This window comes from Dromiciops gliroides, chromosome 1 (genome assembly GCF_019393635.1).
Source record: "Dromiciops gliroides isolate mDroGli1 chromosome 1, mDroGli1.pri, whole genome shotgun sequence".
Taxonomy (NCBI): Eukaryota; Metazoa; Chordata; class Mammalia; order Microbiotheria; family Microbiotheriidae; genus Dromiciops; species Dromiciops gliroides.
This window is the reverse complement of record NC_057861.1, coordinates 599,652,888-599,677,650: the sequence shown is the minus strand read 5'-3', so window position 1 is coordinate 599,677,650 and position 24,763 is coordinate 599,652,888. Positions and strand designations below refer to the sequence as shown.

General features: G+C 42.8%; 1 protein-coding gene across 7 annotated transcripts in view; it reads left to right on the top strand.

The window, feature by feature from the left end:
* The window catches only part of TMEM8B (transmembrane protein 8B), a 76,442-nt gene that overhangs the window by 34,121 nt on the left and 17,558 nt on the right, over positions 1–24,763 (top strand). For all 7 annotated transcript variants that reach the window (XM_043978942.1, XM_043978941.1, XM_043978947.1 and 4 more), the window contains 5 exons: positions 6,462–6,595; positions 9,928–10,193; positions 10,764–11,089; positions 22,883–22,976; positions 23,171–23,294. In XM_043978942.1, coding sequence (XP_043834877.1) covers positions 6,462–6,595; positions 9,928–10,193; positions 10,764–11,089; positions 22,883–22,976; positions 23,171–23,294 — 944 coding nt within the window. The remainder of the gene's footprint in view (positions 1–6,461; positions 6,596–9,927; positions 10,194–10,763; positions 11,090–22,882; positions 22,977–23,170; positions 23,295–24,763) is intronic.

The following is a 24,763-nucleotide window of genomic DNA, read 5'->3' as shown; positions in this document are numbered from 1 at the left end:
TACCAATAGCAAATAGGGTGAATTTTAAGGTAGATACTAATGAAAGAGGCAAAGTTGACCCAATAGGTATCACTGAGACTTGAGGATTTGGGACTTATAAATCAGTTGTGGTTCTGAATGCATACACCTTCTTAAAAAGACATAATAGACAAGCTAATTCTTCTTCTTCGTCTCCTCCTCCTCTTTCTCCTCCTCCTCCTCCCTCCTCCTCTCCTCCCCTCCCCCTCCTCCTCCTCCTCCCTTTCCTCCTCCTCCTCTTCTTTCTTCTTGATATCCTTTTTTATACCACAGTCAATTCCCTTATATACTCTGTCCCCAGAACTTTTTTTGTAACTAACAGAAAAACAGAGTACAAGTAAGTCAAACTTGCAAATCCAAATACCTCTCTTGGTGATTCCCTGGGTTCGATTGTTATTTCTATGAAGTTGAGTCCTAGATAGATATGTATATATATATATGCATATATGTATATGTATATATACATATGTGTGTATTATATATACATATTATACGTGTAGCCTTAATCTCTCTCCAAACTCTTGTCCTATATTGTTAGATGCTTGCTGGATCTCTCCACCTCATTGATCCATTAGCACCTCAAATCCACCATATAAAAAATATATCTCATTATGTTTCCCTCTAAGCTCACCTCTCCCCCAAACTTATCTGTTTTTGTTGAGGACATAATTATCTTTCCAGATTGTCAGAATTTAAACCTAGTAGTTAATTTTTGACTCCACTTTTTCTCTACCCCCACATTCAATTAATTGCTAAGTATTGGTTCTACTCCCATAATATCTCTTTCATCCCTCCCCTTTTCACTACTTACATGGCTATCATAACATTTCAGGCCCTTTATCACCTCTCACATGAAATATAGTAATAGCCTTCCTGTATTTACCTTTCTCTTCTATCCAGTCCCTCCTGCCAAAATAATCTTTCTTAGACACAGAACTGACCATATTACTCTCCTGATAAAAAACACTTTAGTTGTTCCCTACTAGCTCTAGGTAAAATACAAACTCCCTATCCAGACATTTAAGACCCTTCATAAATTGGTTATAGCATATATTTCCAGCATTATTTTGCACTATTACCTTTCTTTCACTCTGTGTTCCATGTTTCATCTCCTGCCTCTGTATATGCTGGAACATACTCCCTTCTTATATCAGTCTCTTCTTTTGAGGCTCAGCTGAGGTGTTGCTTCTTCATCAAAGCCTTCCTTGATATACCTAGTTGCTTAGAAGTTGGCAGTAGGTATGTTATGCCATATAGGCTTTGTCATGGAATTTAAGTCCAAACACCTACATTACAAAATGTTACATGTTTCTGAATATTCTAGCAGATGCAAGACCACCAGAAAGTCTGACAGGTGAACAATAGCATTTCTGGTTGACGTCAGTTGCCAGGATATGGGGCTGTCTTGGTATAGAGGCAGTATTTTAAAGCAGTGTGTGTGTGTGTGTGTGTGTGTGTGTGTGTGTGTGTGTGTGTGTGTGTGTGAGAGAGAGAGAGAGAGAGAGACAGAGACAGAGACAGAGACAGAGAGACAGAGAGAGAATGAGAATGAATATGTGTTAGGGGAAAACCATATTTTTCATAGCTATAACAATAATCTTTTGCAGGGTGAGAAGTTAGGCTTGTCACTGTAGATTCTTGAATCAGCTCAAATTGACTAGGTTTTCTATCATGGTCTATGGAATTTGTTCAAATAGAGTGATTAAGAAAAAACTGGCAAGAGTAAAGAGGAATGGGCACTGGGTTTCCTCAGGAGACCATTCATTCATTCAACAAATGTTGCAGTGCCTAAGTATAAGATATTATATGGGATGATATAAAGGTGTTGTTCAGCCAACTTTTTTTTTTCTTGGTTTGTAGAATTCACATGATGTTTATTACATTCCACATAGTACTGTGATTGTTCACATATAGATTATAATGTCAATTATCTTAAGACAAGGAATATCTTTATATCAATATACATTTATAACAGGGTAACTAAGTGGTGCAGTAGATACATAAAGGCAGTGTAAAAGTTGTTTCCAACTTTTCATGACCCTGTTTGGGATTTTTTTTTTTGACAAAGATACTGGAGTAGTTTGCCATTTCCTTCTGCAGCTCATTTTACAGATGAGAAACTGAAGTAAACAGGGTGGAGTGACTTGCCTAGCATGTAAGTAAGTAAGTAAATAAGATTTGAACCCAGGAAGATGATCTTCATGATTCCAAGCTCAGAGCTTTATCCACTACACTGCCTTTATGTATCTACTGCACTACTTAGTTACCCTGATATAAATGTATATTGATATAAAGATATTCCTTGTCTTAAGATAATTGACATTATAATCTATATGTGAACAATCACAGTACTATGTGGAATGTAATAAACATCATGTGAATTCTACAAACCAAGAGCTATAAGAATTCAAAAGAAAGAGAAGTTACTTCAGGATGGATTTATTTGGAAGACTTCATTGAAGAGGTGGTACTTAAGCTGTGTATTGAAAGAATGGATAGGATTTAAACTGGTAGAAATGGGCAGGGGAACTCTAGGCAAGGGGAACAGCATGAGCAAAGGTGTGGAAGAAGAAAATCTTGAGTTGAGTTTGGGAAACAATTAACAATACTGTTTGGCTAGATATAGAGTACAAATAATGGTAGATAGGGCTAGAAAACTAATTTGGGACCAACTATGAAATGTTCAAATTTTTTTATAGGCAATGGGGAGCCATTGAAGGTTTCCGAGTGGTAGAGTGGCACAAACAAAATAGGGCTTGCAATAATTAATCTGATTATCCTGTGAAATATGAATTAGAAAGGGGGAGAGAATGGAGACAGGAATCTGAATTATTACACTGTTTCAAAAATCCAAATTTGAGCTAATAAGGAACTGGTAGTGGGAATAGAAAATGGAAGATTGTAGGAGAGATTGCAATGGAAGATACTTAGAATGAAGGCATGGGAGTAGTCAAAGATGAGTCCATGGTTTTAGTCTAGGGGATTAGAAGAGCGGTGGTACCATTAACAGAAGAGGAAGAGCTGGCTTGGGAGGACCTTTTCTCTTTTCACACACAATACATCGGCCATTCTAATCTCCCTGGTGGTAGGCCACCAAAGTATTATACCATCTCCCATGGAGTTTACAAAATAATCTCCCTAATGCATAAATATGACTGACCCTCCTCTGCCTAAACACCTTTGTTGACTTCCTATGAGGTCTAGGATAAAATACAAACTCTTTTTTTTTTTTTTTTGGTGGGGCAATGAGGGTTAAGTGACTTGCCCAAGGTCACACTAGTAAGTGTCAAGTACCTGAGGTCAGATTTGAACTCCTGAATCCAGGGCTGATGCTTTATCCACTGCGCCACCTAGCTGCCCCAAAATACAAACTCTTAGTGGAACATTTAAGAGTTAGCATAATTTGGCTCCAACCTACTTTTCTAGCAATGTTTCACTTTACACACACATCCTAGCCAAAAGGAATACCTTTGAATTTGACATTTCATCTCAAAAGGACATTTCTTACAAGCTGTACCCCATGCCTGGAATGAATTCCTGCATCATCTTGGCCTCTCAGCATCCTTATCTTCCTTTGAGGCTCTATTTAGGTGCCATTTCCTCTGTGAAGGTCTCTCTGCCATTAGAGCTTTTGGGTACCACTTCCCCCTGCTATTAGTGCTTTTTCCCTTTTAACATTACTTTATATTTACTTCTCTGTAGGCATGTTGTATTCCTCCATTTAACATATAAGCTCATTGAGAGAAGGCACCATTTCATTTTTGTTTTTGTATATTCAGCACCTAGGGCAGTACCTTATAAACAGTAGGTGCTTAATAAATGTTTATTGAATTGAATTGAACCACACAAAAACCAAGGTCCATTTGTCCTAAGTGGACTTTGTGGTATTTCCTAGTGTTAAGGTTGTTATTGTCATAGTATCTGGACTGAATATTTGGTAACTTCATTACTCAAAGCACCTGGGACAGGTGCTTCCTGTACCAACATGTCTAATTTCTCTTTTTTGATGGTCAGTTAGTAAGTGAAGGTCTCAAATTGCTGGAACAATGAGCCCAAACCAACATGACAAATGTAAACTTTTTGTACTTTGGCTTAAAAATTAAATTATATAAGCTGGGGGAAACCTGAAGGTTTTAATTGACTATAAACTCAATATGAGCCAACAGCATGATGTGGCTGCTAAAAAGGTGAGTGTAATCTTAGACTGAATTGATTGTATAATGTCTAGCAAAGGAAAGGCCCAACTTTTACAGAAAAAAGTAATTAATGCTCTCTTCTGATTAGAGCACATCTGGAGCATTGTGTTCATATTTGAGCACCGTACTTAAAGAGAGATATTGAGAAACTGGATCATATTTAGAAGAGGATGATGAAGAGTGTGGGAGCTAGGTGATAAGAAGAATGTTTAAGGGACCCAGGGATGATTAGCATGTGAAAAAGAATTCTGTGTGTGTGTGTGTGTGTGTGTGTGTGTGTGTGTGTGTGTATGTATTGGAGGCAGGGTGGGGAAATGACACTATCTCTCTTCAAGCAATGGAGAGTGCTATTGGAAGATAACTTTTTCTAAGTAGTTTGAGAAGAAAGAATCAAGGTTATTGGCTGGAAGACCAGAGACAGATAGCTTTTTAGCTTATTTTATGAAAGACTGTGCCTTCTAATGGAATAGGCTTACTTGTTAGTGAGTTTTTTGTCCTTGGAAGTGTTCAAACCAAGGCTGGATGTTCAGTTGCTTTGGATGACATAGAAGAGATTCCTACATGGAGTGGATACATTGGACTAGGTGATACTTCAAGATTTCATGATCATAGGTCTTTGGTTTAACAACATTGTTTCCTTGATTCTGAAGACATTTTCAAATCCCTTCTACTTTACGTTGTATCTGGCACATTCTGTGCTGCCGATCTTGTTCAAAGGCATCCTTGTTGGAATCTTCCCTTCCCTTTCTCAGGGATATTGATAAACCTGGACTCAGTTTTTATACAGGGGAGTGCTGTTCTTTGGTCTGAGTCCTTGCCCACTGTAGAATCTCTCAGCTGTTGCTAGAAGTATGATAGTTGGACTTGGCAACAGAAGGGACCACAGAGTACCCCCACTAAGTGAAACATAGATTGTAGGGCCATGAGTTTTAGTGGTGTGACTGACAGTCATTGACCAGGTCTACCTGGTCATAAGTTTCAAGAAATGTAGAGTAGGTTATTGATTGACTGATTCAATGAAGAGCCTGCCATGGTAGGTGTGTGGGCAATTTAATTCAGCAAATATTTATTAAGCATTTACTATGTACTAGATACTATGATAATATCTGGAAATACATACAAAACCCCCAAACATTTCTGCACTCAAGGGACTTACATTGTACCTGTGAGAAGCAATGGGTGCATAGATAAGTCAATATAAAACATCGCAAATAAATTCAAAGCAATTTAAGGTGGGGCCACCAAAAAGACCCCTTATAAGATGTGCATTTGAACTGAGCCTTAAAGAAAGCTAGAGATTATGAATCTGATGTGAGGAAAAGGGAACATCACATGCACAAAGACATGAAGGGTAGAGTTGGAATGTCATGGAAGGTCAAAATAGTTCAGTTTGCCACAGTGAATGCTTGGGTGGATGAATTCTTGGTACTCTTGTCCTAGGCCTGGAGCTGAATCAAGAATATTCAAATACCTGAATGTGGAAAGCAACAGGACCAGAACAACCAATAGAGCTCAGAACCAAGAGATAGAATAAAAAGGTGGAGACATGGAGTCAGGAAGGCTTGAGGTCAGAAGTCATAGAACCCAGTTTAGGAAGGATGGGTAAGCAAGGTGATCTAAGCAGGCTAGTTTCAGAGCCTGGAAAATTAGAGTCAGAGAAGGAGACCCTCAGGTGAGTCTTTTTGTCTTCTTTATTTTATACTCTCTGCTGGAGTTGAGAGGTTCTGGCTCAATGTGTGTTGAGCATAGCCAAGAGATGAGAAGACTATAGGTGAACTATGCCTCTGATTGGAAATGGGATTGGATAGGCTTTGGGAGCACAGGGAGGCCCACATAGTACCAGTACCTGTTCTCTCTTTATGTCCAGTGGTTTCAATGATATATTTTGGTACATTCTACCTCTAAGAACCAGTGTCAGAACTTGTCCTTTCCGTCTCCTTCCCTAGGGTCTCCATAATGAATATTAACCCCTCATAAAAATTGTAGAATGTTAGAGCCAGAGGGACCTATAGAAATCATCTAGTTCAACCTCTTCACTTTGCAAGTGGGGAAACCAAGGTTCAGTAGGGAAATGACTTTATTGAGATCAAATAGCTGGTTAGTGACAGAGCCAAGACTAAAACTTAGATCTCCCGATTCCTAGCTTAAAGACCTTTCCCCCATCTTATACTACCTCCCAGTTCCCACTCCAATCCCCTCGGGGTCTCCATGATGTGTCAATATCAGTTCCTCCTTTGTTTACCCCAGGGTCTCCATGATGAGTGCCAGTACCTTCTTCAGCCACAGTTGATTGTCCGTCGATTGCTTGATGTTGCTGTCCTGGTTCCTGGTCGTCCCTCAGAGCAAACTCTTTCCTCTCATAACCGTTCAGCTCTGTTCAAGTGAGTCTGATGTACCCTGGCCTCCCATTGCCTTCCCAATTGCCCATGCCTCTTTCCCAACTGTTACCAAACCTCTTGGTAGATTGTACCAAAATAGACTTCTCTCTCTCTGTCTCTGTCTTTCTGCCTGTCTGTCTGTCTCTTGCTTTTCCTCCCTCCCTTCCTTCCTTCTTCTCTCCTTCTCTCTTTCATTTTCCTGCCCTCCCTCTCCTTCTCTCCCCTCAATTTTTCTCTTTTCCTCCCTCTCCCTCTCTCCTTTTTTCTCCTCCTTTCCTCTCTTCCCCCTCAATCTCTCTTCCCCTCCTTTCCTCTCCCTTCCTCTCTCTTTCCCCCATGCCAACAAACACACATATTTCTCCTTAATAAAAGCTGACAGTTTAATAGTGCTTGTATATGCACTGAGGCAGGAATTTCATGTATTTTTGAACAATTAGGTCTCTATAGAACTTCTACAAGCTTGCTCTATAGAGCACACAACTGACTACACCATACCGCTTTCTTAAAAAACAAGGATGTGTGTGTGTGTGTGTGTGTGTACACACACATAAGTGTATATATACATATACCATGTGTATATGTATATATGTCTAGTGGACTAGATTAAACTCTACATTACTTTGGATAAATTTTAGCTCAGAAACAAGAAATACTAATCAACCATATAGCTTCTTGTATGAAGAATTATTAACCTAATAAAAATCCCAATAATTATACACACACACACACACAAAGCAGACATGAAAAAGGCAATAGAATATAATTCCATACCTTTATAGCGTTCACCTGGAATTTGTGGGTATATGGTTTAGCTCCAAAGCCCTCAGCCAAGGGGGCAGCTAGGTGGCACAGTGGATAAAACACAGGCCCTGGATTCAGGAGGACCTGAGTTCAAATGTGACCTCAGACACTTGACACTTACTAGCTGTGTGACCCTGGGCAAGTCACTTAACCCTCATTACCTTGCAAACCCCACCACCAAAAACAAATGTTGAAAACTATCTTTACATGTAACTGGAATATAATAAAATACTTCAAAGTCCTCAGCCAAGCTTGAGATCACAGTGCCATTCTAAGAAAGCTGAGCAAAACCAATTCCTGGAAGTTGGAAGACCTCTATCTTCCAAAAAAGCTTTCCTAGAAAAAAACTTTCAGGAAATGGAAAGTCCCCAGCCTCAGGGAACCAGGTTCTGCAAAGAGAAAACCCCTGTCCTCAAGCTCCACCCCTCCAAATCTCCTTTATTCTTTCCACAAGCCTGTGTTCTGGGGTATTTCACCTCTATCGAAAGTCATCTCTCTCTCTCCCTTGCCCTCTCCCCCATCTGGAGTCTGTGACATTTTGTGATGTCCCTACAGGGTAAGGGGGAGGAAGAGAAGAAAGGGAACCAGAAGGACTTCAGGATCATTATTTCATTTAAGGGGTGGAATAGATAAAATGCTTCTTCCTTTTCTCTCCTCCATTTGCTTTTCTTTAATAGCTATCTTACCTCTCTATTTATTATCTTTTTTTTTTTTGTGGGGGGTTGCTTCCTAACTCCTTGAAGGACTGAGGGGAGCTGAAGGTGTGTGGGTTGCTTTTCTCCAACATACTTCCTTCAGTTGTGCCTGTGGTCAACCAGATGGGGGTGCTAACTCCCTTTTCAGGGAGGAGATCAGTAGGACTCAGAGAAAGCCTTCTTTGCCTTTATGGGTTCATTTCTCTGATCCTCTCTGTTCTTTTTTTTTCTTTTTTTTGCGGGGCAGTAGGGGTTAAGTGACTTGCCCAGGGTCACACAGCTAGTAAATGTCAAGTGTCTGAGGCTGGATTTGAACTCAGGTACTCCTGAACCCAGGGCTGGTGCTTTATCCACCGTGCCACCTAGCTGTCCCCTGATCCTCTCTGTTCTTAAATACTGCCATAGAATTTAATTTACACTTTAATCTGTACCCCTACTGAGAATTTAGCTAACAGGTTGTTGCCCTTGCATCATCTTAACCCAAGTCTTCATCAAGAGCCGCTCTTTTTGTTTTTCTCTCTAACCCCTGCCATCCATATAGCAGAAACGTCCAATTAGGGAAGAAGAGTTACTACCACCTGAAGTCAGTTCTATATACTTTTTCCTAGGACTCTGTCCCCCTCTATTCCTAGCTCTCCAGGCCACCTAGGCTATAAGTACTGTGCTCAGTCTTTGGGGGAGGTCAGAAGCCTGCCTCTCTCTCTCTCTCTCTCTCTCTCTCTCTCTCTCTCTCTCTCTCTCTCTCTCTCTCTCTCTCTCTCTCTCTCTCTCATTGGCTCTGCTGCCGTGGATTGACTCTCCACCTTCCAGTGCCAAGCCAAGGAATATTACAAAGACTGACCAACAGTCCCCATGAACTGGCATTAGTTGTGTCTCAACACCCCCCCCACCCTGCAAAAGAGGTGGTCTTTATAGCCTACCACTCTTTTTGCCTCAGTCACCATTCTCTCACCCCCCCCCCCAGTTATAGGAATGAGTAAGGGATTGCACAATCACCCCAGAGTACTGATCCTTCAGTGCTGAGCCTGAGTACACAGCTATTCCCACAGTGCCAGAGTGTGTATGCCCAGCTCCAATGCCTATTATTACAACAGGGCAAACAGAATAAGGCACAGAGGTATGAATAAGCATAGACTTATGAACTGTTGCGCTTATCTGCTCTGATCTTGAATCAGCAGATGTGTCTCCATAGATGGATTCTCATTCTATCCTGGGTGTGGAGCTTGGGGCGTATAGCCTCCCTGGTATGTCCATGTTGGCTTTTCAGCACCCTGTTGCCAATGAGAAGCTTATCTCCCTGTTTCCTGCCAGTGAGAAGTTTCCCTTTTTTCCTCTTCAAAAAACCCTGGGCACCCTGGGATGCACTTACTGAATTCCTGTTACAGAGTACCAACTCCATCCCTGGCTTCTTTGGCTAAACATAACTAACAGCTCCTGAACCCAATGACTGACCTGTGCTCTCTTCTTATTTGGTGTTAAAGGCTCAGGTTCCTACTCCCTTTAGCAGTTTAGATCACTTTCAGGAATATTACCTTTTCAATTGGATTTTATAGCAAAAAATTTTAAGTGCCTTTAACATGGACCTAGTTCCTACTAAGAGAAGACTTCCTTTCATTGCATTGACCACTGGATATGGGCCATTTTCCCTTCCTTTGACATCTACAATTCTTTCCCCAATGAAGTTTCCCTATATGTCCCATTCATCCCCCACATCCCACCTCACTGACATCTCTCCTCACTATTATAACCTTCCATATTTTTCTTCTCATTTCTGTCTCTGAGAGTTCCTCACTTCCACCATCCAATTTGTCACCCCTTGTCCTTGTATCCCCCCTCCAGGGTCTTTGTCCCCAGTTTCACCTCCAGGGTCTCTGTCCAGCTGAAGTGTGTGGGATCCCGTGGGGGCGCCGGATGCCCCCTGATGATGCATCTGCGCCCCAAGGCACCTCCCTTGCACAACTCCACCTCTGTGGCCTGTGGGGAATTGGCACCATGTGGGTTGGAGCTGGCCCTGCCTCCTTGGGGAGACTGGGTCTATGTACGTGTGGAGACACCAAGAGGTCTCCCTGGATCCCTTCGATTCCAGCTGTGTGTGCAGCTACAAGGTCAGCACAAGGGGCCCCTGGGTTTCTATATTTTCCTGGGGACTCCCTCATAGAGACATCCTGTGTCCTACTCTAGGACAATCCAAGTCCAACTTTCCATGTAGCTATCAGGAAACCCAGCAGGACTCTACCTGAGATCCCTTGTTGGAACCTCCCAGGATATCCCCTATCATGGGTTACATCACTCTCCAGAACCATAGCATTACAGCTATGCATGTGGGACCCTACCCCAGAATACATTTCCTTTCCTCCCTATACTATAGGATAATCTGATTCTTGCTGTGATCTTACCTCACCTTCTTTGAACTTTCTCATAGTGATACCTCCACTTCATCTCAGCCTAAGGATATGATTTGGAAGTTCATAGAGGCTATGGATAAGCCATAAGCTCCCTCTATAGTGTTCCCTCAGCTCAATGTGCCTGGGACCCTGGTCCCTTAAGAGGCTCTCCTGGGTGGGGATGAAGGGGGGTCTTGTTTAATGGCCTTGGTGATTTGGCCAAGGTGGGAAATTTGGGATCTGGATTGTGATACTGATGGGACTGTCAGTGAGCTATAAGCTTCTTCCTAGAGTGCCCCCAACATGGGCTGTCTCGAGCCCTGGTGCCTGGAGCAGCTATGAACATGCCCCAGTCTCTGGGTACGCAGTTGCCCCCCCAGGAGATACCACCCTTGGGAGCCCCTGAGGAGGGGAGTGAGACGACATCTCCCCCTGACCACTGCTGGCCTGTGCGCCCAACACTGCGGAATGAGCTGGACACCTTCTCTGTCCACTTCTACATCTTCTTCGGCCCCAGTGTGGCCCTTCCACCGGGACGTCCAGCTGTGTTTGCCTTGAAGCTCCTGCCTGTGCTGGACAGTGGAGGGGTCCTGACCCTAGAGCTGCAGCTCAATGTGGTATGAATGGGGCAGGGGATGGGGCTTAGGGGAGGGACAAGGGGGCCAGAGACAGAGAAGGGAAGGCTGGCAGCTTCAGGTAGTAGTTCTGAGTACTTAGATCCTTCAAAATCTTTCCTACATCTTCCACCGAGCCCAGAAATCAATGTTGGTCAATTCAACCTCCCACCTGGTATAGGAATTCCCTCAATAACATCTTTGATTGGTAGTCAGTCACATTATCTACTTGAATACTTCTACTTATGGGACTATCCATTCCACCATACTCTTATATAGCTCTGAGTCCAGAGATATTTTCACCCTTATCTCACTGGGGACTCCCAGAGGAGAGCCTATGTTCTCCTTACCCACAGATTAGGAGCTCCCAGAGAACAGGAATGCTATTTTCCCCATCAAACCAAGGATTCCCCAAGGGCAGAGACCTTGTGTCTACTTTTCAACTAGGTCAAAATCTACAAGCTATGCTTGGTTCAGGGTGGCAACTGTCGATGGGGGCTTTTAGAAATGGAAGAAATATTTTGAGATCATCTATTCCAAGGGTTCTTAACTTGGGGTCTGTGAATTTGCTTTAAAAAAAAACTATTTTGGGGGCAGCTGGGTGGCTCAACGGATGAAGCACCGGCCCTGGATTCAGGAGTATCCGAGTTCAAATCCGGCCTCAGACACTTGACACTTGCTGGTTGTGTGACCCTGGGCAAGTCACTTAACCCCCATTGACCTGCAAAAAAAACCCCAAAAAACCCCCAAAACTATTTTGGTAGCTGTATTTCAATATAATTGGCTTCCTTTATAATCCTATGGATTTTATTTTATGAATTTAAAAATATTGTTCTGAGAAAGGGTCCGGAGGCTTCCTCAGCTTGTCAAAGGGGTCCACGATACCACAGTTTAAGAAACTTTCATCTAGCCCATCTCCTCATTCTATAGATGAGGAAGCAGAGGCACTGGGAAGTAAAGTGACTTGTCTTAGTTATAAACATCACCCCCAGAAGCCTCTTCATTGAAAAAGGGTCAATGCCAACCTAAGATCTGCTTGTTGTGCAGTTGTCAAAAGAAAAAAGATAAATTCCTTCCTGTGGACAGTGAAGAATTAGTAGTCTAGGACCCCGCTGCTCCCTTTGTCATCTTCAATGCTGCCACCAGCTGGCTAGAAAAGGGGTTCTTTTTTCCTTTGAAGAACAGTACTTGATACCAGCCTTTGCCTGGAGTCTCTCCCTCCACAGGGTCCTTTCCTTCCCTCTGCCTCTTTTACTTTACTACCAGGAGAGTGAGCCAAGGCTATTAGAGATTAAGGGAACATCGGTTAAATTTCATCTTCAAGGTAATGTCACCAGTCCCATTTTCATCTAATATAAATGCCCATGAGCACCTGCTGCCTTATTCATTAACAGCTTGGGTTTTCATGAGAACAATTCAGCATCATCTAGGGATCACTGTTCACTGACAAACTTATTTGACTTCCGATGCTGACCTGTTTTCTGGTTTCCTTCAATCCCTGGGGGTTGTGTATACCGTGTCATTTTCACTTTACCATCACAGACTCCTGTCTCCTAGCTTCTCTTACATTTCAATTCATGGGACCTCCCTGTTTTACTTCTCTCTTTCCTGCAGACTTAGACTTTCTTTTCCTCTGACTTTTGCAGCTAGCTACCCTTAAAAAAATTAAATGATTTTTTTCTAAAATGAAGATCTGCTTGCTTTCTTCCTCCCACCTCCCATTTCTCCACCCCATTAAGGAAGTAAGAAAAACAAATCTGTTACAAACGTATAGATAAGAAAACCAAATTCTGAATTGGCCATGATAAAAACAGTTCCAATTCTGAGTCAATCACTTCTTTATCAGGAGGTAGGTGGTTGGTTTGTCTTGACTTGTCTGGAATTGTAGTTGGTCTTTTGTCGATCAGAGTTCCTAAGACACTGAAAGTTGATTTTATATACACATACATATAATATTATATATGATATTATGTTGTCATGTCATGTCATGTCACATCACATCATATATTAGATCATATAATATTGTTTTTATTGCATAAATTGTTCCCAGAAAAACTTTGCATTCCCTCATATGCTGCATAATACCCAAGCTTTTAAACAGATATTGGTGGGGAAATGCAATGCAGAGGGAGCTCTATTGACTTATTTCCTTACGTCCTTTCTAGTACTATTGTCCTCAAGAATTATGTCCCGTTACTTTTGTGGCATTATACAGAGATTCCACAAGGGGGAGGCATTCCTCTTTGACAGTCAGCCTCTGGATGTGTTACTGTTCCAAGTTAGCTTATAAAATTTAGATGTGGATGGAGACTTTAGAGATAATCTAATCAAATCTGCCCACTTTACAGAGAAGACCTAGAGAGGGGTTAAGTGACTTTCCCCAAATCACACCAATATCTAAGAAGCAGGTCTGGTTTCAAATCCAGGCCCTCTAGTTCCAAATAATCCAGTGCTCTTTATATTACAAATGCCGCCTGCATTTACACCTTGCTTTACATACATTTTCTCAAGTATTAAAACATCTCCTCGGGGGCAGCTAGGTGGCACAGTGGATAAAGCACCGGTCCTGGATTCAGGAGGACCCGAGTTCAAATCTGACCTCAGACACTTGACACTTACTAGCTGTGTGACCCTGGGCAAGTCACTTAACCCTCATTGCCCTGCAAAATAAAAACAAACAAACAAACAAAAAAATCTCCTCAAGGTATCCTGTTACTCTGGGTGGCCTGTCACCTATTACTTTTTTTTTTTTTTTTTAGTGAGGCAATTGGGGTTAAGTGACTTGCTCAGGGTCACACAGCTAGTAAGTGTTAAGTGTCTGAGGCCGGATTTGAACTCAGGTACTCCTGACTTCAGGGCCGGTACTCTATCCACTGTGCCACCTAGCTGCCCCTCACCTATTACTTTTAGAGCCAATCTGTTGGAGGTGGGTCCCCAAAGTTACTTAGCAACTTCATTTTGGAGAAAAAGCATGCCAATTCTTGGGATGGACCCACTATTTTAGTCTGATTTTGCTAACAGGACTTAAGGATTGAGCACCTTTCTTCTCATCAGTCTTGAAAATTTTGTGGAAGTGAAGTTTCCACGTCTTCTTGAATAATGGGTGGGGTGGGGGATGTGGCTTGGGTATAGGAGAAGGAAGGAGGAATTTTTCAGGAAAGGGTTATATACCATGTGTGGAAGTCTGCATTTGAAGTATAGGAATGGTGGTGGTAGTAAGGATCCTCAAAAGCTCTGGTTATATAGGATTTTCAGGGAAAGAGAGGGGGAAGTGGGAGCAAGTTTTTCTTGGGGGGGTAGGACAGGAGGAGCTCTTAAGGGGATGGTTACAGGAGACTTGAAGGAATCCTTGTTTTGTCTCCAAAAGACAAGAGAGTGGAGAGGAAAATCTCAGTGGGGTTGTAGCAGTCGGGAAGGAATTTCTGTGATTTGGGGTTCTAGGAATCTGGGAATTGGGCAAAGTTAGGGGAGAGGGAGAATCCCTAGTAACATTATAGGGTGAGTTCCTAGGGAATTTATAGAGGACTTGGGAAAAATCTTTCCTCAGCTCAACTATAGATCTAAAAAATAGTTCTGCTCTGTTTGGTTTCTCTTACTTGCCCCCTTAATGCAAGCAGCTAAGGGGGTACAGTGGAAAGAGTGTTGGACTTGTGATCCTGGAAAACTTACTTAACCTCTCAGCCATATTTGCTCAGCTGTAACTTAGGGATAATAACTACCTCATGAAGTTGTTATGAAGATTGAATGAGATGATTTTTGTAAAATGTTTTGCAAACCTTAAAAGCGCTATATAAAGGCTAGCAGGATGTTCTTCAGGGCCCTTTGATTCTTTAGTGATCAGTTAGAATAATTGCTAGCATTTATATAGTGATTTAAGGTTTACAAGTGTTTGTTTTTTTTTTTTTGGCAGGGCAATGAGGGTTAAGTGACTTACACAGCTAGTAATTGTCAAGTGTCTGAGGTCAAATTTGAACTCAGGTCCTCCTGAATCCAGGACCAGTGCTTTATCCACTGTGCCACCTAGCTGCCGCTACAAGGTGTTTTACATATATTATCTCTGATCCTCATAGCAATCCTGGGAGGAAGGTGCTGTTATTATCCCCATTTTGTAGATGAAGAAACTGAGGCTGAAGAAGTTAAATGAGGAAGTAAATTAAGTTGCCCAGGGTCACACAGTTAGTAAGTATATAAGGTAGGATATGAATTCAGGCCTTTCTGATTCCAAATGAAACTCTTTGTCCATTATGCCACCTATTTCCTGGACAAAGTTGGCAGCTTCACTCTCTCATCCAATTCATGGCAAGTCAAGACATCCCTCTCATGATGCCATTGGTCCTCTTTGAGAAGGAAGGATGAACAATGGCAGCCACACCCATCTCTTCGTATTGTAGTCTCTTTAACACATGAAAATGTTCTTGACATTTATGAATGCTCTGAGTCACCTTATGTCAATTCCCCCATCCCTTTGAGAATTTCTTCCTAACAGGAACTAGGAGAAGTTCAGTTCAGAAAAGTGACATGAGACCATTTCTGATGAATGCATCACTACTTTTCTCCTGTCATTATGGTTGATGCATGACAACTAGCATCACTGGGGTCCAGCAGGCCACCTTATTCTAGCTCCCTGTCCCCTCAGATCACGGTTTCATGCACAGACTGGGCTTGCTATAGTCCTTGTTCTGGCTTCACTCCTTAAACCCCCATATAAACTTCTCTTCACTTACTCTTCTCCGTATACACTGACAGAATCTTCTCCTTTCTAATTTCTCTTTCTAAGCTTCCATGATAAAACGTTTCTCAATCTTGCATATTAACTTAGCCCTGTATAACCAGTGATCCCTCTGCACTAACTCATTAACTCCCAAGCTCTCAAAACAATTGTTCACCATCCATTTGTTGTTGTTGTTTGTCCTTCATTCTCAAAGAGGGCCATGACATTGGGAGGTGACGTAGTGACTTGCAGTGAATTGAATTTATTTATTCATTTATCTATCTTATCTATCCATCCATCCATCCATCCATCCATCTATCTATCATTTATTTTTATTTTTTTGTGGAACAATGAGGGTTAAGTGACTTTCCCAGGGTCACACAGCTAGTAAGTGTCAAATGTCTGAGGCTGGATTTGAACTCAGGTGCTCCTGAATCCAGGGCTGGTGCTTTATCCACTGTGCCACCTAGCTGCCCCCAGTGAATTGAATTTAGATGAGGCAGCTTGGTGAAAAGTCATTAGCCTCACTTTCTCCTCTGGAACCATCTGGGTCCAGTGGCAAAATATGTTATGGAGATGACTGGAAATGGCCATGGATGTTTAAGACAATTGGGGTTAAGTGTTTTACCTAGGGTCACACAGCTAGTAAGTGTCTGAGATCAGATTTGAACACAGGTCATCTCCAACTTCAGGGCCAGTGTTCTCTCCACTATGCCACCTAGCTGCTTTTTCTCACCATCCAGTCAATTAATAAATATGTATTAAACACCTGTGCTAGGTGTTTATGTGCCAGGTCCTGTATTCCAACTTTAGGGATGCAAAAAGAAACAAAAGACAGCCTCTGCTTCAAGGAATTCACAATCTAATATGGGTGGGGTGGGAGCAAGCAAATATGCACAAACAAGTTATATGTAGGATAAATAGGAAACACGAGAGGGAAGGCACTAGAATGAAGAGATTGAGAAAGGCTTCCTATAGAAGATGAAGTTTTAGATGGGACTTAAAGAAAGCCAGGAGGTGGAGAAGAAGAGGAAAAGCATTGTAGGCTCCTTTCTTCACTAGGCCCATGCTGGTTTCCACCCTCTAAAACAAAAATGAGGCTACTTCCTGATCTTCTTCAATAGACCCAGGGAAGCTGGCAGCTCTGTGCCCTCACAACCCACACAACCTCAGGTGCAGAGCTGTCCCTCCTTTGCCTTTTAGTCCCATAGCCCCCTTAACTCTGGCACCTTTGAATCAGGGATTCTTAACCTGGGCTCTGTGAAATTATTATTAGGATAACTATTTCAACGCAATTGATTTTCTTTGTAATCCTATGTATTTGACTTTATGCATTTAAAACCATTTTTTTTTTTCTGAGAAGGGCTCCACTGGCTTCCCCAGACTGCCAGTGGGGGCCCATGACACAGAAAAAGGCAAGCTTCTTTCTCTGCTGTAGATGGTGGTACCAGAGGTGGCTGAGGGGTTTCCTTTGGGTTCTTGCAACCATCATCATACTCATTCTCCAGCTAGACTCCACTTCCCAGTCAAAACTACTAGGGACCAAATCATTCTTGGATTGGGTGTCCTTTTTGGATCCAATTCATAGTAACTTTCTTTTGTTTTTTTTTTTGTTTTTTGTTTTTTTTTTTTGTAGGGCAATGAGGGTTAAGTGACTTGCCCAGGGTCACACAGCTAGTAAGTGTCAAGTGTCTGAGGCCGGATTTGAGCTCAGGTACTCCTGAATCCAGGGCCGGTGCTTTACCACTGTGCTATCTAGCTGCCCCGTAACTTTCTTTTTAAAAAAATTTTCTTTTTATTTTTTAGTGAGGCAATTGGGGTTAAGTGACTTGCCCAAGGTCACACAGCTAGTAAGTGTCAAGTGTCTGAGGCCAGATTTGAACTCAGGTCCTCCTGAATCCAGGGCTGGTTCTCTATCCACTGCGCCACCTAGCTGTCCCCATAGTAACTTTCAAACATCTTCTCCCAAGTACTTTGTCCCTTAAGCTCAGTATTAACAGATATTTCCAGTACTGTTTCCCATTTAATCATCTAATAGTCAAGGGCTTTTGTAGGGTTCACTTAAACAATTTGCAGATCTACTTTCCTTTTCCCCATCTCATCATATCCTCCCCCACCAATGAACTGTTTTCCTCCATACCTGATGTCCTGAGGAGAGACCATAAAACACTACTACCACACCCAGGTTCCTGGAACCTATTTCAGTTTATTCAATCACTGGTTAAGAAATCTCATGTTTTCCCCTGAACCTTCCCCTGTGCTAGTCATGTTATATTATAGCAAAGTGAAAGACATTTACTTAAAATAGAATTTTAGATATATAATAAGACTTAAGAATCAAGTGGTGAGTAAATGAAAAAAAAACCACCACCAACATCATATCTAGCACCATATTTAGCTCTGGGGGAATACAAATTGAAGAGGTGAGAAAATCCCTGCTTTTGAGGAGCTTAAAGGCTGATGGCAGTGCCAGTGCTAATGGATGGCAAGGCCCAGGGGTCTTGAGGTTGTGACAGCAGATCAGACAATAGTGCCTCAATGCTTGGGATCTACGGAGCAGTAGCAAGGGAGATGTTAAAACTCCTGCTGGAAGCAAGAAAGTTGGTAACTCATCCCATCTAAGAGGTATGAACAGTCACACATCCTGGATGGGGTCTAGGTAGCCTAGGACTAGGGAAGGGAGTGAAGGGAAGTCAAAGGGAGAGGGTGGTCTATGTAGTGGCGGTGGATCTTCATGGGGAACATAGATTCTAATGATAAAATAAAAACCCCTGTGAACTGCTAAAATGGAGGAAGCTCCAGGTCCAAAAAAGAGAGGGCCTTGAACGAAACAGAGTCTCATTTACAAAGTTTGCAAAGCTTATAACTGCATTTATTGTCTGAGAAGAGGCTTGCAAGCTGGAGTAGTGAGATGTTCTCAGCCGCTCAAAGAGGAGTAGGAAAAGCGTGAGGTATTTATACATATTTGAGAAATTCATGGCTAAGTGAGGGGTTAAGAGAGAAACACAATAATAGATCAGGACATTAGGGGAGTGGGAATCCAGGGAGAAGACATCTGCAAACACAACAAATCAGAAAGCAGGATGTTTGCTGCTGTTTAGGTATGTTAGGAACCAAGATGTCTGCTGCTCTCTCTGAGCTGGTCAAGAGTGGTTTCAGCAGTTGCAGGCATCTCCTAGTTCAGCTAATGTTTACTCAAAAAGGATCACTGGTATGTCAAGCAGCCCTGGGCTTCAAAAGTCCTCCTGATTGGCTGGTTGTTGTGCTATTCCATCGTCTGGTTCCCCTATGAAAAAGGGAAGCTCTAGTGTATTCAATCAGCTAGTACGGGCATTCCGGAGCTCATGTCCACACCACAGAAAAATGTCCCCCTTAATATTCAAAGAGTTATTGGGGAGGCAGAAGAAGTTATTAGGCCAAGGAGGAGATGTAGCTATTTTTTAAACATTCACTTTCCAAACAACAAATTCCCAAACTTTTAAGGAATTTAGTTCATGAAGAATTTAGTTCCTCACTTAACAGTTCAGTACTGTAAGCTGGAACAGTGGGGGAAAAAAAAGTTTTCTGAGTCCATTCTTTCAACACTACCCATGCTGCACACAAAACACCACACCACACAACAGCCACCTAGGGGAGGGCATGATTCTCCCAGAGATCAAAACCCAGTCCCTGCAGGTCTAAAAGACATTGCATCTCAGCACTGCATCCACAAAGCATTGAACTCCGGCCACTGCGGCTTCTCATGACAAGAGCTGCAGTTAGGCGGAAGTCAATAGCCATTGCTTCCCAAGGGGAAGAGGAAAACTGTCTTGTTAGTGACACTAGGAGTCAGACCTAGCTATAAAGCAGCCTTGTACCTTTGTGATTCCTTTCTCTTTCTTCTCTTCTAGAGCCTTTCTCGAATCATCCCATATCCTGACTCTCTAGTAAGAGTTTTTGCCCAGCCTTCTATCAGACTCAGACATTCTCATCCAACTCCAGTTGGTGCTGGGGTGATATCATTACCTGCTGTGCTTGGCACAGATTTATGGGGACATAGTTCTCAAGGAGAAATGTACTCCTAACAAGTATGATAGTATTTGGGGGTAAAAGGATGAAAAATTAACCTCCCCTCCCCTCCCCTTTTCTCTTTCCCTCTCTATTTCACCTCCCCCCTTTCCCTCCCCCCTTCCATCCCCAAGTCTTCCCCTCTCTTCCTTCTCCCCCGCAGCCCCAAACCCTACTGTGGGTGGTGCCCATTCTTTACTAGCTTTTCCCCCCACAGGCATCTCCATAGGTGTGACTTTGCTCTTAGTTAATGACTTTACTCCACCCTTCATGAGGACTGGTTCTTTTGGAAAGACAATAGTCTGAGGCTGACTCCTGCTCACTTACCAAACTTCCTCCCACCAGAAAACTAGCCTTATCCAAGTTCCAGGACACACAGATTCACTCATTTTATTCTGATTTTGAGGAGCTTTAATAATACATATCAATATTATCTCTTTTCTCTCTATCTTTGAGCTCCCAGATGGTAGTCCCAGAGATTAGACAGAAAATCTGTTTTTCTGGTAAATATATATATATATATATATATATATATATATATATATCTCAGTATAAAATCTCCCGTACGCATTACCATTTATCACTCCCACCCCCTCTCAGTTGCATTCAATCCTCTAGGCAAACACACAAACAATGTGTGAGAAAACTTTTTAAAAATGGTGAATCCCAGAGCAAAACAATTAAAAAAAATTCTTTTATTTTTTCCAATTACATGTAAAAACAATTTTTAACATTTGTTTTTTAAAATTTTGTGTACCAAAAACCAAACTCTTAAAGGAAACAAGGATTGAGGAGGCAGACTCAACTTTCCATAGAGATTAAGAAGGTAGTGGGGATGAGGCAGAATATGGGAGTGGACAATTCACTAGGGTCTGTCTCCAGGGCTCAGTGGGTACAGCACTCCATGTCCCTCTATCTTACTTCCATTAAGCTTAGACCACCAGTTACGATGTAGGAATAAGAGTGTCTTCCTTTCCTCGTTCCCACGGTTGATGCCATTTGTGCCTGGGACCTTGGCAGGGGCAGGTGTCAGTGTCCCTGCCTCTGCACACCATAGAAGCTGCTTTTCTCTCCCCGTGGTGACCAGTGGAAAACTACAGCATGGAGGATGCTGCCTCACACTCTCCCCTTAGCACCTTTGTTTCGTTCTCTTCTCTGTCAAGATTTCAGCTTTCCCATTTCCTTCTGGTCAAAGTGACAGCCACATTCCTGTTAATCCTTGGTCATCCTCCAAGAAGGCGCTACATAAGATTAATCATTTACAATCAATGGTTCCCTGAAGCTTGTATCTTTTGGATCTAGGGCATGTAATGTCAAGATAGAATAGGAGTCTTTTTTCTGCTCTTATACCTCTTCACATATAATAAACTTTCCTAGTTCAACTGCAGATATAGAAAGTGGTCTGGGTGGCTCCCCCTTTTCTTACTGTCTTGTAAGAAAGCTCAAAGTCCATTTGATTTACCTAAGTATATATTAGTAACCACAGAGGAACAGATAGTGAATGATTTGGTTCTGAGTTCCCCAGCTTCTAACTACCCTGAGGCTAGACAAGGACTTTTGTAAAGAATAGGCAGGGGTGGATGACTGTGATAAAACTAGATTCTATATCACTGGGAGTCCTAGTCCCCACTCCTGTATCTTGAGATCTTGGTGCATTGACTAAGCTTCCCCCTCAGTTGGAACATTTGCTTCTCTGCAAAGATACCAATAATAAGAGTGACTAAGTCTGCTAACCAAGTTGGAGCAGTCCTGGAAGCCCTTTAAGGCCCTTTAAGACCAGAAGGTCATGCCCACCTTCCAAGTTACCAAAGAGAACCAACCCTGAGCTCTGCAAAAAGCCTCAGTTTGGGGCAAAAAGGCATTTATTTACTGTTGTTTTGACAGCCTTTGTTTCCTGTGTTCCATGTCCTTCCGACTTGTTCTGGCCTCAGAACTCTGACCAGCTCTGTTTATCCCTAACTAGATCAGCACGTCCTTCATAGATGATACCTGATTTATACTGCTTAACCATCGATGACTCTTGCCCGCCCCTGTCTAGTTCAGGTCTCCCCTTGGGTTTTTCTGCCTGCTTCATCCTTCTCCCCCAGTAATGATTTGTACTGACTGTCCATACATGGCCCCAGTGCCATCTGTGACTGGGAACCCACTTCTCCCAAGCCTTCCCAAAATGAGACAGGGATAAGCAATTGGAAAAAGTCCAAAGATACTAACTAATGAGGTCTAAGTCTTAGAAGGCTAATGTTCTTAAATCTCAGGTACATTGCCAGATTCCATTCCTAGCTTGGTTTCCTTCCTTCCTGCCTCTTGCTCTGCCTCTTAATCCTTTCATTTAAATTCAAATGGATATTGGCCCACATCTCTCAGGTTCTCTTTGGCTCTGTAATTTCTTTTCATCTTCTTTGTGAGCCCAGCTCAACTCTTTTAATTCTTAGAACTGGTGTTTCTTCATCCTTCTACCCCTTGGTGAGGAAGGCACCTTCCTATTCCCTACCATCTCTGTCTGCTTCTCCTTTCTCCCCCTACATCTGATATACCACATACTCATTTTGCTAGTACTAGAGATTGCAAATAGCCCCTGGTGGCAAATGGTGGGTCAAAACTGATGGAAACATCATCTCTATTTCATCTAAGACTTAATTCAGTGTCTCTACCTCAGGGACCTTCCTATGTGTAGGGAAGCTTATTAAATAGTCACATATGAATAATAAAGGTAGGATTTTGGAACAAAGGATTGAGGGGTTTACGTTTGTGAGAAAGTGGGGTGGTGTATCAGTTACTACATAGGTATTCCTCGTTAGAGGTTTATGGGAATCTGGGAAGCATTCTGAAAGAGTAGGGGGAAATGCCAATTAGGGGGAAAGTCCCTCAGTAGAGGATGGAGGGTCATTTATAGACTTGGTGTGTGTATGTATGGGGGAGGTGTGTGGAGTGGTTCTTGGAGATGTTTTTTTAGCAATCTGATAGACCAGGCTTTGAGTCAGGTGTGGGTGAAAACCCTTTATACTTTTACCTCCCCCCACCTCTTACCCCTTATTTAGAGTTCACTGCGCCAGGAAAATGCCACTGTGTTTGGATGCCTGACTCATGAGGTACCTCTGAGCTCAGGCGACACATCTGTGACCTGCTCCACAGGTGAGAATGATGGAGTCTGGATAAGGAGCAATGTAATAGGAGGGAAGGAGATGATGAGGTAGTGGGATAAGGGAAGAAGAAGTGGCGGGGAGAGGGTGAAGATATAAGGGTAATGGTATAGGGAGGAAGAAGACAGGGAGGATCTTTTCCTCCTCCCACACCCTCACCCCCAATGACCACTGTCTTTTGCTCAGAGTCCCTGGCTGGCTTCATTCTCTCTGTCAATGCTGCCTCTAAAATCTCCAGACTTCGGATCCCTTTCCCCCAAACAGGAACCTGGTACCTGACTCTCCGATCGTTGTGTGGAGTAGGCCCATGGTAAGAGCAGGGAAGTGGGGATATGGAGAGGATTGATGTGGGCCCTTCAGTGGGGAGGGTCACAGTGAAAGAGGGTGGGCATGGTGGGGGGAACACACTATAAGGACAGGTAGAGGGGGCTATAGTGAGAAGGGCTTCTTCCCTGGGTGACCAGTGCCCTTGAGAACACATCCCTCTCCTGGGTTTAAGTTCCCTTCCCTCTTGGGGGCCCAAGTACTTAGCTTCTCTGCTTCCTCCAGTCTGGCACCATATACTTTTCCAACTGGGCTTCTTCCCCTCCCAGGGCTACTGCAGAAGAGGGAGGCTTCCACTGGCTCCTTCCCCCTTCCCCAAAGCAAGAGCAAGGGCCTTCTAAGACTGTCTAAGGGTTTTACTCTTGGAAACTATGGATAAACATGGTGTGGGGGTGGGAGGTAGGGTGTCACTTATTATTTTATTTTATTTTATTTTTTTGGTGAGGCAATTGGGGTTAAGTGACTTGCCCAGGGTCACACAGCTAGTAAGTGTCAAGTGCCTTAGGCCGGATTTGAACTCAGGTACTCCTGACTTCAGGGCCAGTGCTCTATCCACTGCTCCACCTAGCTGCCCTGGGTGTCACTTATAAATGGAACTAGGTCTGATCTCTCTTAGTTCCTCTCCATGCTTTCCCTTATATATCTTCCTCATTCTTGTTTGGAGAGTCTGTCCTGCCTGCTTCTCTATCCCTTTTATATTTCTGGGGCTGGTGCTCCTGGATTCAGACAGTCGATAGGCCCCATCCGCACCTTCTTTCTCACTAGTGGGAGAAATAAGTGGTGGAAATGGTCACCTCGGGACAAGGCACTGAACTGAGATGTTTCCATCTCACAGTAAACAGCAGATGGTTTCTCTCCATCTCAACATTTCTCTGCTTCACCTAGGAAAGTTATCTTGGGTCATTCCCTGAAGATAACTCCCTCCTGCCTTAAAAATAAAGTCATGCCAATGTTTATTTTTAAACTTGCTTTTGCAAGGCAGCAGGGAAAAGTTTTTAACACCTTCAAGAGAGGGCATCTGTGACTGCGTAGGAGAGTCCCGAGCATGCTCAGTACAGACCTCCCCCATGCTGAGCTCCTGGAACCACCACACCCATGTCTGTGGCTTGGAGTCAAAATTCTCTATGGGGTTCAAAAGGGCTGGTTGTTAGATCAATAAATCTCCAGCTACTCAATCTCTCTAAGCTTCAGATTCTCCATCTATAAAATAGGGCTAATAACCCCTAATATAAAGATGAACTTTTATTGTTATTGCCCAAAGAAGACCTAATTTTATGAAGGGCTCAGATAATTACAAAGCTTTCCTTTTGAACCTCGGCCAGCCCTGGCTACTCTGAGTGGCAATTTCCTACAGAGAAAAGCTAATAGTTACTTTTCTCCATCTTCTCATCTCCTGCCTTGATGTTCCTCCCCAGGCCACTGCAAGCTCTTCACTGGGATACTGAGTGTCCCCAA